Source organism: Triturus cristatus, chromosome 4_1 (assembly GCF_964204655.1).
Source record: "Triturus cristatus chromosome 4_1, aTriCri1.1, whole genome shotgun sequence".
Lineage (NCBI taxonomy): Eukaryota > Metazoa > Chordata > Amphibia > Caudata > Salamandridae > Triturus > Triturus cristatus.
This window is the reverse complement of record NC_140585.1, coordinates 555,665,547-555,683,754: the sequence shown is the minus strand read 5'-3', so window position 1 is coordinate 555,683,754 and position 18,208 is coordinate 555,665,547. Positions and strand designations below refer to the sequence as shown.

General features: G+C 47.3%; 1 protein-coding gene across 1 annotated transcript in view; it reads right to left on the bottom strand.

Moving 5' to 3' along the window:
* The window catches only part of CAMK1D (calcium/calmodulin dependent protein kinase ID), a 1,392,645-nt gene that overhangs the window by 32,413 nt on the left and 1,342,024 nt on the right, over positions 1-18,208 (bottom strand). Inside the window, exon 10 of the mRNA XM_085652873.1 lies at positions 5,134-5,272. Coding sequence (XP_085508999.1) covers positions 5,134-5,272 — 139 coding nt within the window. The remainder of the gene's footprint in view (positions 1-5,133; positions 5,273-18,208) is intronic.

Here is an 18,208-nt window from a genome sequence, read left to right as displayed (position 1 = left end):
CAAGGATATATTCCCATAGGGACAAAATAGAAAAGTTGAGTTTGGTATCCCTGAACTCAGAATGTAATAATTTTTTAGTAAAGATGGTTGCTGAATTCTGTGTTTGAAAATAGCACTTTTAGAGAGTGGCTATTTTCTTGTCCAGATATCCTCTGTGCCTCTGCCTGTTTGTGGATTGACTGTCTGGTCTCAGTGTGGGAGAGAAAGAGGATGTGCATTCCCTGTAGACAGCCCCTGGGGGAGGTTGGGGTGTTCCTGGCCCTTCCTGGATGACCCAGCTCTGATCTGAATAGACCATGGCTGCATGTAGAGTGGTGGAAGGAGATTTACCTTACACCTGAATGGAGCCTGCCTCCCTTGCACAATGCTGCCTCCACCCCCTGGGGTCATACTGCACCAAGCGAAAACAGAACTGATTTGGACTGGGTTCAGATACCCTTATTTCAAAGACATTTTGGGGTATAAGTATGTGCCCCAAGTCCCCAGTAATTTAGACTACTTTGTGATCTAGAGGAACCTTTGACCAAGAGAAGAGCTAGAGAGACTGGAGGAGGAACGCTGCCCCTTTGCTGTGTGCTGTCTGGGGTGCCCTGCAGTAGCTGATTCTCCTTAGAAAAGGAAGGGGACTGTGCTGTCTGCTGTATCCACCCCCTGCTTTAGAAGAGTCTCCAAGGGCCTGTGCGAGCTGGCCTCCTGTTGCAGGCAACTCAGGGACATCAAAGTTTCCAAGACTTCTCCCTACCCAACCTGCACTGTGTGTGTGTGCCCTTGCACAGCCTTCGTGAGCTGAGATCGCTGAGGAGTCTGCAGCATTTGGGGGAAAGACGTTGACGGCCTGCCCATCAGTCATCAACACCAGGCCTCGCTTCCCCTGCGTGCCCTTGGAAGCTGTGACGCGCTGCCCCTAGAAGGGAGAACTGCCTCAAACCTTCTGCCTAATCACTGCTTCCAGCCTGAGTCCGGGCCGGGATCTAACTCGCCGGGGAAGAGGTCGCACTGCAGCAGGATCAGCTGAGAGGTGTTTCCTAGCGATGGGGACTCTTCAACGTGGGGAAGCCGGCACTCATCGTGCCCCGCCCAGAAGAACGTCAGCCATGGGAGAGTGAAGAGTGCTCTCCCTTCCCGAAGAACCTGCCTGCTTCCTCCACACATCGCTGCCAAGGACTTTGCAGCCGGGAGCCAGAGGAAACTGCGAACCGGTGTTTATCCTGGGCCGGAAGTCGTGTCGTTGCCAAAGAGCTGTCCAAGGCCCCGGTAGTTGTGAGCAGAAGCAGGAGGTTGTGGGCAGAGCGGCCTTTTCTTCCACGCCGACAGTAGGAGTGTTGTCAGCTCCCACCAGGGCCTCGTCGGAGTGTGAAGGTGCGCGAAGGGACAGAGGAACCATAAGGTAAACGCTCAGCCGCAGCACACTATACTGTCAACGAGCGGGTTGTGGGCCTAAAGGGGGGACTGTTATTAGCTTCTGAGACCACTGGGGGACCCTCCGGATGACACGAGAGACCTGTGCCCCCACAAAGGGGATTGGTGATTACGGGACATACTTTCACCTGCAACATCGTGCAGGGGTCCGTTATCTCTGCCTAAGTAAAGTAATCATGGAAAGCGGGCAGGCTTTTTCAAGTAAAGCAAACATTAAAGCCGGATAGCTTACGGCGGCATGTTCCATCTGCTGATATCGCTGGGTTCTCTGATTTGTTTCTTGTCAGTGGGGAATTCTGGACAGTGACTGCATTGCGAACTTGCCCTCACCAGAAAGATCCATGAAAGTTATTACATCTCTGGCCCTCAGTATATGGAGCATGCCCTTGCTATTATGATTTGTGGAATTACTGCCTTCTTTCTAAAGTAACATAAAGGATATATATTTCTTTATACCCCAATGTTTGGAGAGTCCTTTGTGGTGGGTCTAAGGTGACATTGGTGCATACATGAGTGTGTGGTGCGCAACCGCTTTACACATTGCCTTTGGGATAAGCCTGACTGCTCTGCCAAGCTACCAAGGGGGTGAGCAGGGGTTATCTTTAGTGTGCGACTCCCTTACCCTGACGAGAGTGGTGGTTTCTGCCTGGCTGAGGGGGAGCCCCACCCACGGTCTGGAAGCCGCCAAGAGAGAGAGGAGCGAAAGTCAGGCGACGGACACCTGGTGGTGGGCTGGGCCGACGGAGGCTTTGCTCCGTGCCCGACTGCATGTATTCCTTTTGGCTGCAAAGCGGCTGCACCGCGTGGAGACGGGCAGCCCCAGAGTGAGGCACCAGGGCAAAACCTCGACAGAGGCCCCTGAGAGAAGTCGTTCCACATGTCTGGCCCGATAACAGCTGCGCCGCACTATCGCGGGCAGCTGCCTTCTTCCCAAAACACAAAGTTAGGAGACAAGGGTTAGTTGCACCCCACCCTCCGAGCACTTGGAGGATCTTTTGGGGGCATTGTTTCGGCTGAGCTGGCAGCCAGAGGGCCAGTTTGGCAGCCTTGTGCTAGAAGGGGCATTTTGAGGGGCAGAGGCCTTATTGTGAGCTGGGAAGCTCGAGGTGAACTTCGACGGAGGCCCCCGAGCCAGAGTGGAGGAGGAAACCTTCACCAGACTACCACCCTAGTCCGGGTAGAGAGCGCAGAGGCACTGGGATTACCATATTTACGCCCGTGAGGGGCTAATGAGTTGTGTGCACCTTATCACTGTTAATGTGGTGTACTGGGGCTAGTTCAGGACATCTATGCCTCATGATTTATGCATAAGGTATTTATGCCTAATGTGAATTTCTAATGTGGTTTATGCATAAGTGCAAATATCAGAAGTTGTTGGTTGGTTTATTTTTACTACTTGTGGTGATGAGGGGTTATGCCTAATGTGTGCACTCTGCCAGTGTGATGTACAACAATAAGGTTTATGCTTAAGAGGGGCATGATGTGTTTGGGAATAACGCATTGCTGTCTATGATGTATGCCTAATGTGTTTATGCGGAGTACAGTGTTTTACCAGTAGTTACAGGCTGCTTTGCTAACTGTGTTTCCTAATGGTTATGGCAGTGGCCCGATTAGCCCTATACTGTATATAATCCCCTGTAAAGTAATACCTAGTGCCAGGTGGCACAGTGTATATGTGTGATTGCATTCTAATGTGTATTAGTAATACAAAGGCTATTCTTATATAACCTTGTGTGGAGTTTCTTTTGCAGTGTGCTTATGGTGTCGCTGCTGTGTGAGTGTGTTGCACAAACGCTTTACACATTGCCTCCGGCATAAGCCTGACTGCTCGTGCCAAGCAACCAATGGGGTGAGCAGGGGTTATCTTCAATGTGTAACTCTTTTGCTCTGACTAGAGTGGTGGTTTCTGCCTAGCTTAGGCGCTTGCACTAGCCAACCAGAAATCCCATTTCTAACATATGGTATTTTGGAACCCTCTAGCCTGAACCTCACAGAAATTCATCTTTTATGCCTCTGCAGTGCTAAAAGGACACTTTATCACTTGTCTACTTCGCTATTCGGGATATTATACTGATTCTGCTACAGTTTTAAGCATGTCAGTAGCAGCTGCTGTAAAAAAAAGTGGGGTGGGGGCAGCACAGGGGGCACCATGGGGGAGAAAAATAACAAAGAAAATAAAAAAGCACTTACCTGCTCGCTGCTGCCTCGGTCCTTTTTTGCTCCTCTCGACTCCCAGCAGACTCCCAGACTCCCTACACCAATCCATATGCTACTGTCATACTGGAAATATCCAACATGAGAGAAACATCATTATTGGCCTGAGCGGCCTCAGTCAGTGCCTTGAAGCCTGTGCCTGTCTTCACCAGTCTGTGCAACACGGCTCGGGTGGAGATATCTACATGCGCATGTCGGTTTGGCCGTCCTAAGACGTCCGGGCCCTGCCTTGCCCTACATTTGGCTCAGCAAGGAAAAATAAAATGATATTAACCTGTTTTGTTATCATTCTGTTTTTCCTTTTTTGACTGGCGAGAGCAGTGGGATGACACTGTTCCACCTTAGCGGAGGAGTCGCCGCTGACGTTAGTTACCTTACATCAAACTATTCTATACTGTTCTGAATAGAGATCAATCAAAGTAACAATATTCTTCCCAAAACACACTTACAGCAAGCGTTGATATAGCTAATAGGGCAGGTATAGACTCACATACTCTTGCTTCTGGCAATTTTTTACATTTTTGTAAAGTTTTATTACAAAAAATGTTGAAAAAATAGCCACCAGAATATGCACATGTGTGCATGCACAGGCTGTTGTCTTTGAATGATTTTGAAATATAGTTTGGCAAAAACATTCAAAGATACGTTGCCACAGATGTGTGCCTATGCACGCGCATGGGCTGCCACTTTAGAATAGATTTAAAGCCTGTTTCAAAACATGGCCACTGCAGAATGTGATGCATTGCAAACAGCGGCGAGGGTTCAGCACCAATGTCTGGGGAGCTGCTGGGCCGTCACAAACTTTAAAACAGGTCAAATCAAAATGTTATCTGAAAAGATCTACTTTCTCTATGGTTCACAACATTGTGCTTGGGCAAAGAAGGGAACCAGCAGATAAAGTTAGCTGACCCATTGTTTATGTTGTATGCTGCGGTGGGAGGAAGTTAAATGTGAAAAGCAGTGAAGCAGCCTCGTGGATGAAGAGGGAGGGCTGCAAGTCCCTTTCAGTTACTATATCTAACATATGAAATATTATCAAAATGAAAAAAAGGTTAGAAGCTTCAGGAGAACTCTAGAACAAGAAAACAGATGTGCAACACACTAAAGACCACCAAAAACATACTGCATGTGCATGGTGTTCTTGTTGTTACGTTTTCTTATTTCATGAGAGATTTATTTGTGGAACAGGGCTTGCAAAATCTGAAATCGGATTTACAGAAAATCTCATGCAGGTTCAATTTCTTCCTTTTTACAGGCCATGTTTAATGGGCAATATGCATTTGGTGATCTTGGTGATTATAAATTATATAAATTATAAAACGTTTACTTATGCTACATTTACAAGAATGCAACTTATTTGACCATTTTGGGTGGAGACGTTTCTCCCGCTCATATTAGGCTTGTCTGCCAGGTACTGGCAGCTATTTTCTGAATAGTGATAAAACTTGCAAACTCACATATGTATTGGCAGTATTGACTGTTTGTGTGCCATATACTCACATTCCTTTCGGACAGATCCATCTGGGAGCGGATTGGCGGGAGTGTGTCCACTGGAAACACTTGCATTTGAATTGTCCTGACTGCTGCCGAGATGCAATCTTCTCATATGCCTGACTACCGCAGTAGCATTGAACGCTTGCTGGAAGGAAAACAGCATGGTACACTTTTAGGAATCTGACTGTTCCCATATAGATAGATTCAACATGCACTATTAAAAGACAGTCGTTGACGGGTGTGGGAAATGGATCAATGCCACGTCATAGACACTACATTCACCTATTTCTAACCTCACTAATCAATGTCATCTACAACCTCTTTTATCTAAAAAAGTACATACACATTATGAGACCTTTTACATTTGAGATCCACTTCTTCTACATTAAAAAATGGATATGCCATTTAATTACATATCTAATGTACAGCTTAATAGAGATGGTTCCTCCCATACAATCAGTCCTGTATCAACAATACTATTCATGCTGATTGTAGTGCTACCACTCCTACTGTATCTATTGGTAATACTAGAAAACCCCCAGTGATACTAGCCATGCTACCATTCGGAATGAAACTAGATGCAGGAGTGGTGCACCAATTGTTGCCACAAATACTAGAAATAGTACTGGTCCTGCTACATTATCTCTTATTATTACTACTACTGCTCACGCAAATCCAGGTTCTATGTCTAAACATACTGTGACAGGAACTACTACTCATACTAGTGTTACTACTGAAGCTTTTAGGATGGCTAATGTATTGCTAATACTAGGACATGGAGCACTATAATAAGCACTAACATCAGCACTATGCTACTAGAAGCACTTCTAGTTCTACATGTGATTATGAAACTGCTACTAATACTGGCACTACAACTACTGATATTACTGATGCTGGCTCTACTACTCATTGCACTACTACTAAGTCTGGGCCTAATGCTATACATACTGATACTAGCACAAGTGCCAATTTAAGTAACCAGACTACTATTTTCAGTTTACTATCAGTACAATATTCATTTAACATGAAAATAGTCTTGCTGCTTTATTATATCCTATTTTTGATAACCTTTTTCACAAAGCCTATAATAGGTAACACAATTTATGAGTAAGAAGCTTGATGCATAGGTTACTATATGACACTGAACCAGTACTGGTGAAAGGATTATTACCCAACAACTACACAATTCAAATACATCTTGGAGTGGAGAGATGTGCAAATATATTAATGAAATGTGCATCACATACACCTGTTGAAATAAGGAAGGGATCAGAAGATATGGAGAGTTATATCTACATCAAGACATCCACCCATCCCCTTTTCCCGATGAGAAAATCCAAATCACTCCTCAAATTCTTAACATCATTACAGAGGAAGACCTACTTATAACAGTCATGAAAACCAAACCCTCAAACCACTTTCTGGAACCAGTGCCCGGTAACATTGCATAAGGCCTTTATACTTGCATGCTTCCTGTTAGATCTGGGGGTTTCTAGTTGGCAGGGTAGGTACCACTGTCCAAGTAGGGACCCTTGCTTCTAGTCAGGGAAAGGGGGATACACTGTTAAGATAACCCCTGCTCACCCTCTAGGTAGCTTGGCCTGAGCAGTCTAGGCTATCAAAGGCAATGTGTAAAGTATTTGTACCAACACTCACAGTAACACAGTGAAAACACCACAGATTTACTCCACACCAGTTTTAGAAAAATAATGTATCTTTACTAAAAACTTCACAAGACCAAATACTACAGAAAAAACAACATACAATTAAAAAGGTTACTTTAAAGATAGTTCAAGAGTTTGCAGAAAGTACTCCAGGATGTAAAAATCAGTGTCCTGCACAATGCGACTCTCAATGCACAAAATGCGACACTCTCGTGCCCAACAGTACCTGTAGTTGCGCAAAGGTTCCCAAAAGCTATAACAATGAAGATGGCAAAGGCGATGCGATACTCCTGAGACCTTGGGGAGGCTTTGCAGCAGCCCTGCTTCACGCAGCAGAGGTGGGTGCGCCGGCTCCGATCTGTAGGGGGAGGATGCGATGACTTTGGCTTTCGTTGTGTAGGTTTCTTAGGGGGAAGCTTCACGCACAGGTACAATGCGACACCCTTCGATGGGGGGCGATGCGCGGCTTTATCTTCTGGCGCCGCAACCCTCGATGCGTCACGGGACGGGACTCTGCGTCGACACACGCAGCGACTGGATACTTTCACGCACCGGCAGTGGTGCAGCCCGCAAACTGGTTCTGCGACGGCCCTCGCAGCGTCAGGAATCTTCACGCACCGGGACGATGCTCAACGCACTCGGCGATGCGGGGACTCCGGGTGCTGCGATGACGCCGCGATGAAATTCTCCTCGCACTCTCGCTCTTGCGACTCGCAACCGGATGATGCGTCTCTCAAATGGATGATGCGATGGGTACCAGTTACTCTTGTTCACGCTTCTGCTTTCCAGCTCCCAAACACAGCAAAACGACCTCCTGAGGCCCCAAGACTAGGCAAGCACTCCAAGGCAGGTCAGAACTCCCTCAGCAGAGTTCCAGGGGAGCTGGTGGTGAAGTCCTTTTGTTCCTGGGACTTCTTAACAGGGAGCCAGCTCTCCTCAGGCCCTTGGAGATCAGAATCAAAAGAAGGGGACACAGCAAAGTCCTTCCCCTCTCCTTGGCAGCAAAGCAAAACAGCAAGCAGGCAGTTTTCTCCTCTTCAGTTCCTTCCAGCTTTCTCCTTGGCAGAGGTTCCTTCTTAGTTCCACAGTGAGCTAAAGTTTAGGTGTCTTGGGTCCTCTTCTTACACCCCTCCAAGTCTTTGTCTCTCCTTGTTTCAGTGGGGGGATTTGTGACCCAATTCCTGACAGTGATAACACTTAATGGGACCCCTGTTATCCGACCTGCCCTTAGGGGGCCAGGTTGGTTTGGGTTTTGACTTGGGGGGCTGGGACTGGTTACCCTGGGAACTGTTTTGGGGCCCTTGTGAGAACTCCTTTTGGTTACCCTTGTCCCCCCCACTCTTCTGCTGGGGACCCTGCCCACCTTTGGCTGTGGTACCCACAAAACCCCTATGGACCCTGGTACTGACCCAGCGGTCCGCCTCCAGTGCAAGCTCAAGGGGATCAGTAAGCTGCGGTCTAAAAGATGCTGGTGCAGCTCTGGAACACATATACTACTCAAGTGCTCCCAAATTATCAAATTCAACAACCCCTTATAATCATTCACCTTGCTGCCCTTTATCCAACCTTCCAGTGCACGTGAGAACAGATTTACACATTCTACCCAAGTCTGGGACCCCTCCCTCCTGGAGTTCCTGAACTGTACCCTGTACTGTTCTGGGGTTAACCCAAACCTGAGGCATAAGGCCTCCTTCATATGGGGATAGGTCAGGTTACCGGCTGCTTCCAAGGGCTCTAGAGCACTCCTCCCTGAGGCCTCAAAATGCTTCCACAGACCTGCACCCCAATCTTCTTCAGGCACTCTATGCATCTTACAAGAAGTCTCATAGGCAGAAAACCACCCATAGATATCATCACTCACTCTGTAACTCTGAACCACATCCTTGGGGATATATACCTTACCCCCTTTCACTGGCTGTTTGCTGCCACCATTTGAGCCGGTCTCCACCTCTCTGGCTTTGATCTCCAGCTCCTTCATGCTCAACTCATGAGCCAAAAGCAATTTTCTTTCCTCAAAAGCAAGGGCATTCTTCTTCTCCTCCTTTGCCATTTCCATGTTCATTTTCATTTTCATTACTTCCAGCTCATGTTCTCTGATTCTTTGATTCTCTTGTAACTCCTCTGCTGGGGAGAGACCCCTGCTGGAATGGTGGCTCCCCACTCCGCTGGTGGGGTTTCCCACTGGCAAATCTTTTGCCACAAACCAATTCCCTTCATTATTAGCATCTGCTCCCTCAGCCTCTTTAGCCTCCCACCAGGTTTTCAGAACCTTCAGCAACTCTTCCTTTCTGAAGTTGCTTTTTATGGGACAACCAAAATCCTTGCAGAACTGCTTGAGCTCCTCCACCTTGTATGAATACAAATCCGCAATGGTGAACTCTAGCTCTCCTTCTACACTGGCTGCTTTCTCACTTGGAGCCATGATAATTCAAGAGTTACCTCAAAAATAGAACCAAAAATCAACAATCAGCAGTATGTGGCTGTGTAATGGTCTGCTCTCCTAGTGATGTACACCAATTACTGTGGGTCAAGTACAAATACAAGTTCAATCCCACCACTGACCACCAATGTTAGATCTGGGGGTCTCTAGTTGGCAGGGTAGGCACCACTGTCCAAGTAGGGACCCTTGCTTCTAGTCAGGGAAAGGGGGATACACTGTTAAGATAACCCCTGCTCACCCTCTAGGCAGCTTGGCCTGAGCAGTCTAGGCTATCAAAGGCAATGTGTAAAGTATTTGTACCAACACTCACAGTAACACAGTGAAAACACCACAGATTTACTCCACACCAGTTTTAGAAAAATAATGTATATTTACTAAAAACTTCACAAGACCAAATACTACAGAAAAACCAACATACAATTAAAAAGGTTACTTTAAAGATAGTTCAAGAGTTTGCAGAAAGTACTCTAGGAGGTAAAAATCAGTGTCCTGCACAATGCGACTCTCAATGAACATAATGCGACACTCTCGTGCCCAACAGTACCTGTAGTTGCGCCAAGGTTCCCAAAAGCTATAACAATGAAGTAGGCAAAGGCGATGTGATACTCCTGAGACCTTGGGGAGGCTTTGCAGCAGCCCTGCTTCACGCAGCAAAGGTGGTTGCGCCGGCTCCGATCTGTAGGGGGAGGATGCGATGACTTTGGCTTTCATTGCATAGGTTTCGTAGGGGGAAGCTTCACGCACAGGTACGATGCGACGCTCTTCGATGGGGCGCGATGCGCGGCGTTGACTTCCGGCGCCGCAAGCCTCGATGCGTCACGGGACGGGACTCTGCGTCGACACACGCAGCGACTGGATACTTTCACGCACCGGCAGTGGTGCGGCCCGCAAACTGGTTCTGCGACGACCCTTGCAGCGTTAGGAATCTTCACGCACCGGGACGATGCTCGACGCACTCGGCGATGCGGGGACTCCGGGTGCTGCGATGACGCCGCAATGAAATTCTCCTCGCACTCTCGCGACTCGCAACCGGATGATGCGTCTCTCAAATGGATGATGCGATGGGTACCAGTTACTCTTGTTCACGCTTCTGCTTTCCAGCTCCCAAACACAGCAAAACGACCTCCTGAGAACCCAAGACTAGGCAAGCACTCCTAGGCAGGTCAGAACTCCCTCAGCAGAGTTCCAGGGGAGCTGGTGGTGAAGTCCTTTTGTTCCTGGGACTTCTTAACAGGGAGCCAGCTCTCCTCAGGCCCTTGGAGATCAGAATCAATAGAAGGGGACACAGCAAAGTCCTTCCCCTCTCCTTGGCAGCAAAGCAAAACAGCAAGCAGGCAGTCTTCTCCTCTTCAGTTCTTTCTAGCTTTCTCCTAGGCAGAGGTTCCTTCTTAGTTCCACATTGATCTAAAGTTTAGGTGTCTGGGGTCCTCTTCTTATACCCCTCCAAGTCTTTGTCTCTCCTTGTTTCAGTGGGGGGATTCCCCTGCTCAAACCGGTTCCTGGGTGTGCTCTGCCCTGGAGTACCTGGTTCCTTTCAGAGTGAGGGGCAGGGTCGTTAGACGCTCAGCAGGAGGTGGAGCCTTCTTTGTGCTGGCAGAGGCAGAGTCCTCAGCCTGGCCAGCAGGGAGTGGAGCCGGCATTGTGCTGGCAGAGGCAGCCCTACTCAAACCCAGGGGCTAATTCTCCCATCCATCTAGAGCAGATCTCCCTATTCACCCTGCTGCTGACTCATCCAGACTCCTGGAGCCACCTAGCCCATCACATGACACCAGTCAGCCAATCTGCACACAGGCACACAGGAAGGTTAAACAGGAGATTAGCTACTTTCTAAAAAGTGCTATTCTCACACAGTGAATTTAAAAACCATCTTTCAAAAGATGTATAATCAAATTCTGAACACAAAGATACCAAACTTGGATTTTCTATCTTGCCTTTAGGGGAAGATAGGCATGTAAACAGCCTCCCCCATTCTGTCCTATGGGCAAGATAGCCTCTCAGTAGTGAAAAACGAAAATGGCTGTAATTCACTACCAGGGCATGTTACACACCTCAGTACATGCCCTACCTTTCAGATACACTGCACCCAGCCCAGGGGGGTACCTAGGGCCACCATAGGGATGCCTGACATGTACAGAAAGGGAAGGATAAGGCCTGGTCAGTGGTTGCACTGGCCAGGTCGACATGGCAGTCCTGGACTGCACATAGGCACTGCAAGCAGACCTAAGACATCATTTTAGTGCTACTCCTGTGGGTGGCACAATCAGTGCTGCAGCCCACTAGTAGCATTTGCACTACCAGCCATGGCACTCTCAGTGCACTTTACTAGGGCCTTGCAGGTAGAACAAATATGCCAAACATGTATAGCCAATTACATCAGAATTTCCGTAGGGAGCACTTGCACCTTGACACTGATCAGCAGTGGCAAAGTGCCCAAAGCATCTATACCAGTAAAAACGACATCCAGCATAGCATCAAAAAAATACAGGAGGTAGAGGCAAAAAGTCAGGGGTAACCACGCCCAAAGATGCCAGGTCTAACACTTCCCTACTAGACAAAATGGGTGAATCTCTCCCTCAGCCAAGCAACATTACCTGACTGCCGCAAAACTAGACAAGTCAAATTTCAAATCAAGTCACGCCTTTCCTCAAAACACCTCAGTAGATACTAATAACCTCAATAACTATTGCCCAATCTCTAATTTGCCTTTTCTCGCAAAAATCATTGAATAGTATGTAGCGGAGCAGCTCACCCATCACAGTAAAGATAACCACTTAGATGAATACCAATCCGGTTTCATTCAGGGCTACAACAGAGAAACAGCTTTACTGCAGGTGATCGATGATGCACTTCTAATCCTGGACTAAGGCAACTCCTGCCTCCTGATTCTTTTTGACCTATCATCAGCCTTTGTCATGGTCAATCACTACACGCTCCTAGGCAAACCGAAAAATAGAATGGGCATTGATAGGATAGTTCTTAAATGGTTTGAATCATTCATCATGTGCAGATCAAAGAGGATAAAAATTAATGACTGTCTACACAGATGGTGGTTGAGTAAGGTGTTCCCCCAGGGTTTATCTTTGCCTGACCCTATTCAACCTATACATGGAGCCAATTGCAGTCTTCCTAAGAAGCAGTTTTTTTTCTATCACCAATATGCTGATTACACACAGCTATATCTAGAGGTCTCCTTACCAAAGGACATCTTACACCTCACCATCACCCTAAACTCTGTAGAAAACTGACTTATCATCAACTAAAACTGAACTCTTCCAAAACTGAAATACCTCCTCATCTCCCCTTTGAAATCAACGATTCCGTTATTATCCTGGATAGACACACTCAACATCCTTAAAAGTAAACCCACAATTGCTGAAAGGGCCAAATCCTTAAGAGTTATACTAGAGAGGAGGCTCAACTTGCAATCACAAATCAGCACCATGGCCAGAAACGTGCACTATCAACTGTGTTTCCAGCCGCCACATTCGGGAGCAAGATGTGAAATCACTTGCTCATACTTGGTGCTCTCCCAAATCGATTATTGTAGCAACACCTTGACTAGTCTCCCTAAAACCCATCTCACCAACCTGAAATATATTCTGCACACTTCGTCTATGGGGCCAACACGAATTACCATATCACATTCATAGCGGTCTATCGCTGCTGTTTGCCCATTGAAGCCAGGGCTGTATACAAAACTGCTCGCATCACCCGTAAGGGTCTACACACCTACATTCCCTTTCACCTGGCGGACAAAGTCAAGCTTTCAATAGGTTCTAGACCATTGCAAAATGCAGGAGCATTGCTACTAGAACCCCCAACTATTAACAAAATATTTTTACTCTGGCAAAATTCTTCTCGTGTAGCATAACCAGAATTTTGAGCTCACACCCTCCAAACCTATGCACTCGCAGACGACCTTCTCACTGCAACCTAAAAAAGTGAACTGAAAGCCCTCCTCCTTTAATGATATTTTAGCAAAGACACTGCAGCTAATCTCCTCCATTAAGAACATTTTCACTCACCTTCGAAACGGAACTGAAAACCCTCTTCCTTCAACAATATTTTAGCTACGACATTGCAGCTAATCCACTCCAGTGAGAACATGCTCACTCACCTGTTGGCACAGAACTACAATACCGCCACTTCAAAAGTCTCTTACAAACTTTTAACTGCTGTATATACTTATTATACAACTTGTTTCCCTTTTCTGTGATGGTGTACCGTTATACTTGAGCTTAAATAACTATATGTGCCACTATTTGTAAATTCTTGAACCCTCTGTACCTATTCATGTACTGACATATGTCTACTGTAAAGTGGTCTGGCACCTTTGGGTAATGTTTGCACTAGATAAAAATGGATAAAAAAATAGAAAGTGAGGCCATACTCCTCTGTAAAAATTTGCCATAGTCTTTGGTTGCTACAGATACATTTCTTTCCTACTGCCCTTTCCTTTACTGATAATTATCAAGTTATTTGGTCCAATATCATCATATATTATTGAAATGTGGATAACATGCAGTCGTAGCTAAAGAGTTTATTTATTTGAATATTTACAGTCATGTTTATTTCAAGTGCATACCAAATTAATAAATTAACAGGGTGATTGTACTTGCATTTAATGCATGAATTCTCAACAATTTTAGTCTATTTCCAAATTATAAAAATGTGGAATATTTTAAAGCTATTTTAAATACAGGCATGACCGTTTATAAATATTGGTGAAGTAAAATTGTACTGCATAGTTCTTGAATGTTTATAAGTCTCACAGTAGTATAGAAGCACTTTAAGGTCATTTTAAAATTACAGCTTCATTGCTCTAGTTTGAATCTGGCATTAAGTAGAGATGGGTTTGGTGTGGCTCTAATTATTACAATCTATTTAAACTGCCATTGCCCCCCATTAAAATAGGGTAAAATGCCCCATTTACAATTAGCCATACAAATACAAAAAATAAAACTACACCAATGTTTATGTACTAGACATGACGCATTTGGAAAAAATGACTATACAAGGTAATGTTTTGAAAGAACTAAAAGAAAGACACATTTCTATGCACTGGTCTTGTGTTGTGACGAAAAGTTCATAAATCTCTCAAGTGGCCCTACATCTCCCCCTCTCTGCTTCTCTTCTCCCCTCTCTTTTTCTCTTTCTGGCTGTATTTCTCATTTACTCTCTTTGCTTCTTTCTGTTTCTCAAGCTTGTTGTTCTCTCCTTGTCTCCCTCTGCCCCTCTGACTCACTGCCGGTCTTTCCCTCTGTATGATACTTTACAGAATGGTAACAATGCATTCGGTGGTGTGCCTGCAGAGGATTCATCCTCTCAGCTGCAATACTTCCCATCTCGTAGATGTTTTTCATGCTGGATTTCCCCTGTGTCTGGCTGTCTCACCCCTATGCGCATAATTATTGAGCTTTCTGGTTAGCCTGGAGGGACACTTCTAAGACTGATGGTGACACCTAAGGTCAACTGTATCTCCTGACCAGAAAGGCACCTTCTATGGCATAAGATGTGCACTTGAACATTCAAGCCGTTCAGCCTTATATTTGGAGCCCTTTGAGGATAAGTCACATACTGTGATGTCTGCAAGGTTGTGTTTTGGTCTTTGTTATATTTGCAAGGTGTATTGTCAAACTGAGGTATTGTGAGCCAGATTTGAAACGTTTCCTCATGAAGTAGTTGTGAATTCTAGACCGAACTTTGGACCAGATGTTCGAAAATTTCATTTGCATAATGTGGTTGCAAACTCTGCAAAATATTTTTGAAAATAGACAGATGTTTGGGAACCTACCTATGTACTATTTATTTATGTTAGTATTTTAAGTGCACAGTTACCCGAAAGTGTCCTGGCTCTAAACTGATGCTAATGGTAGGCCCCCCCACACCTAGGGGCGGGGGGCCCTTAGTGGCATTTCGTACGGAAAACCAACCCAAACTTCCGGTCCGGAGGGTGAAGTGGGAGGGGGCGTCGCCAGGTGTCACGAGAGATCACGAGGGGCGTCACTAAGGTGTGTCGGCGACCCTCCCAGGAGAAAGTGATAAAAGCAGGGGACACGAGGAGGAAGCCCTCTTTGCCCCTTCACCGTGGTGCCCTGCGGATTGAATCCGCAAGCAAGTTAGCCGGAGTTGCTGTTTTGCTGTTTGCCGATTGGAGTGCGCAGGTGAGGGGGGCATATCACAGCGTAGCGTTAGGGGGATCATGGCGGCAATGTTTTGTTTTGAAGCGCTCGTACCTAGGTAGGAGCGGAGGCCATTTGTTTGTAGTGAGCGGCGGGGCGCGCCGAGGATGGGGATCGGGAGCGCTTGTGTGAGAAGCACTGTCTGCTTCTGGTGTGTGCAGGAGGGATGCCGGAAAGGCTGGCCAAGTGGCACACAGGACGGACGCCAACGCTGCTGGGGCACGCGGTCTAGAGGTCCTGAGGCAGTAAGAAGCTGGGGGCGCGTGTGAGGAGCGGTGGGCCAGGCGCCTTTCCATTGAGTGATTGAAGCGCGGGCTGGATGGTAGAGAGGGCCTGGGTACAGCGTGGCAGGCGGGCCAAGCGGAGTCTCAAGATTAAAGCTAAGCCTGGGCAAAAATTTCGTTCCGTTCGCGGAAATTGCGATAATTTGACATTTTCGCGTTTACGCAGAGAGCGCGAAAATGTCAAAATTTCCGCTTTCCGCAGCTTGGCGATAATTTGTTTCTTGCTCGCGCTGTAAAATAATACATTCTCGCGCGCGCGCGATCGCCTTACCTGAATCCCTGCGTTCGCCGACAAGTTTTCTTGATCCGGTCGCGTTCTCCATGAGATGTTGGATTGTTTTTAGCCATTTGCGCTGTCTCGCGACAGTTCGCGCCCGCAGTGACGTCATGCGTCGCGCGATCACGTCTTTCTTCTCGCGATCATGCACCGCGACACAACTCAAAACAAGATGGCCGCGCCCGCGAGCAACCACATGGGTAAGTTGGCGACCCGCAACCATGCAGAAAATCTCGCGAACATGCGGGAAAAAAAATTCTGCATCTTCGCGATATTTCCGCTTGTTTGCGATAATTTTAAACATTTTCGCGATAATTTGCGAAAGTGGATTTCGCAAATTCCGCCCACCCCTAATTAAAGCGGGTGTGGATGGAGCCCGAGTTAAACGTACATGCGCATCGTGGAGCAGGCACGTCTTTGGCAATGGCAAAATTGGGTCGAATTAACATGCGCGGTGAGCAAGCGCATCGGTGAGCAGCGCGTCTGTGGCAATTTATACAAGGTCAATGTGGGGCAAGTAAATTGGATCAATTTGCTCTGTTGTTATCGGAGGGAGTTAAACACAATGTGAAATATTGATGATGGTTTTAATGCATGATGTCCTTTGCATGAAGATTAAGCCACAGGCCTAAGGGGGAGAGGAACATGTACATGAGGGCATGGGGCCTACCGGGTATGGCATGAGCTGGGGAGGTGCACGGGGCTGCCATAACTAACCAGGGTGCTCAGGTTGCTAGGCGAGCATGTGGAAACAAGTGGCTGGGGGGTGCGAGTCACAAGGCCCGTCAAGTGGGCAAAGGGAAGAAAGCAGTGGCCGTGGTTGAACTCTTTTTTGCTTTATCTAGTGGGCAGGATGCCACCAAAGCAGTCGCGGGGAGCCAAGGAGGCTCCCGCTACATTGGAGGAATTTCGATTGCTGTCGGTGTTGTGGGAGGTCTCAAAGAAAGGTGCCATTGATTCGGCGCTGCAGACGTTAACTCAAGGGGCCCGAGTGAGTCCACAGCAGGAGGTCCCGTTGTCCAAACGCACAAGGAGGAAGCCCGAATGTTTCAAGGACGCGCAACAAGAAAAGGACAAACGGGTCATTGAAGCGCGGGCAAGTACCTCAGGTGAGGCGGTGGCAGCGGGCTAGCCCCTGGTAAACACAGACAATAGTCATTCTTCTGGCGCTGCTTGCCAGAAGAGTCAGGTGAATACGGAGTCACTTCCGGTAAAGGGACTTCAACAGAGCTCGGCCCCTCTCATAGCATCAGCGCCAATAATGGCAACTACAGCCACGCTGCGCAAGCACAGGGGGAGATGGGGGCAGCAGCAATACCTACCGCGCAGGTTCCCGCTGCGTAAGTAGCGCATCAAGGCAGCGGGGTGGCTCAAGTTTGGGTCCAGTCGGGTTGCGTAGCACAATCTCCCATGGTGATTGCTTCCACATTACAGGGCCCGATCAATAATACAGGATTGCCAGGGTCAGGGCCAATCCCAACAGTGCCACCGGTACCCCCGGTAGCGGTGGTATCAGTGCAAACCCCCCTGACAAAGAGCCCGGTGATATATGTTTCCGCGTCGCTGGCGGTGGCCCCATCAGCGGGTATTACATGGCATGTGCCGGCAGAAACCAGGGAGAAGAATTTCAAGGGAGAATTCATAGATGTATTTGAGCTTATCAATGTGGACGTGTACCTGGGAAGAACAGGGCAGGCAAAGAGTGCGAATTTAAGCAGAAAAAAGTCTGGGTGGAATGGTCGATAAAGAATTGGGTTACTGGTTTTTCTATCTACGCAGCAATCATGGTAGAGCGGTTCCCAGCGTTAGCGGCCCAGATGATTAGTTACATGTCAATGATTCACGGGGTGCGTTGGAATTCCAGGGCATGGCCTGGCTGCAGTACTACAACAAATTTAGACAAATGAAGGAAGTAAGGCCAGAAGTTGCATGGGATCAGAGGGAGATCAACATATGGCACGCTGAATTTTACTCGTCAGCGCCGGTTAGCAAGACCATTCATTCCTTTCGGGAGGACAAAGGGGCAGGTGATAAGAAGCAAGCTTGTTGGCAGTTTAACAAGAATGAATGAAGTAGGGCATCGGCATGCAAGTTCAAGCATATATGCTCCTTCTGTGGAATACATGGCCATCCTGAGAACAAGTGTTGCAAAACAGTTGGGAAACCCAAGGAACAGCATGGCCCCGGCCACACACAGGCCAGGGGACACCCTGCCCAGTCATCATAAGAGTTTG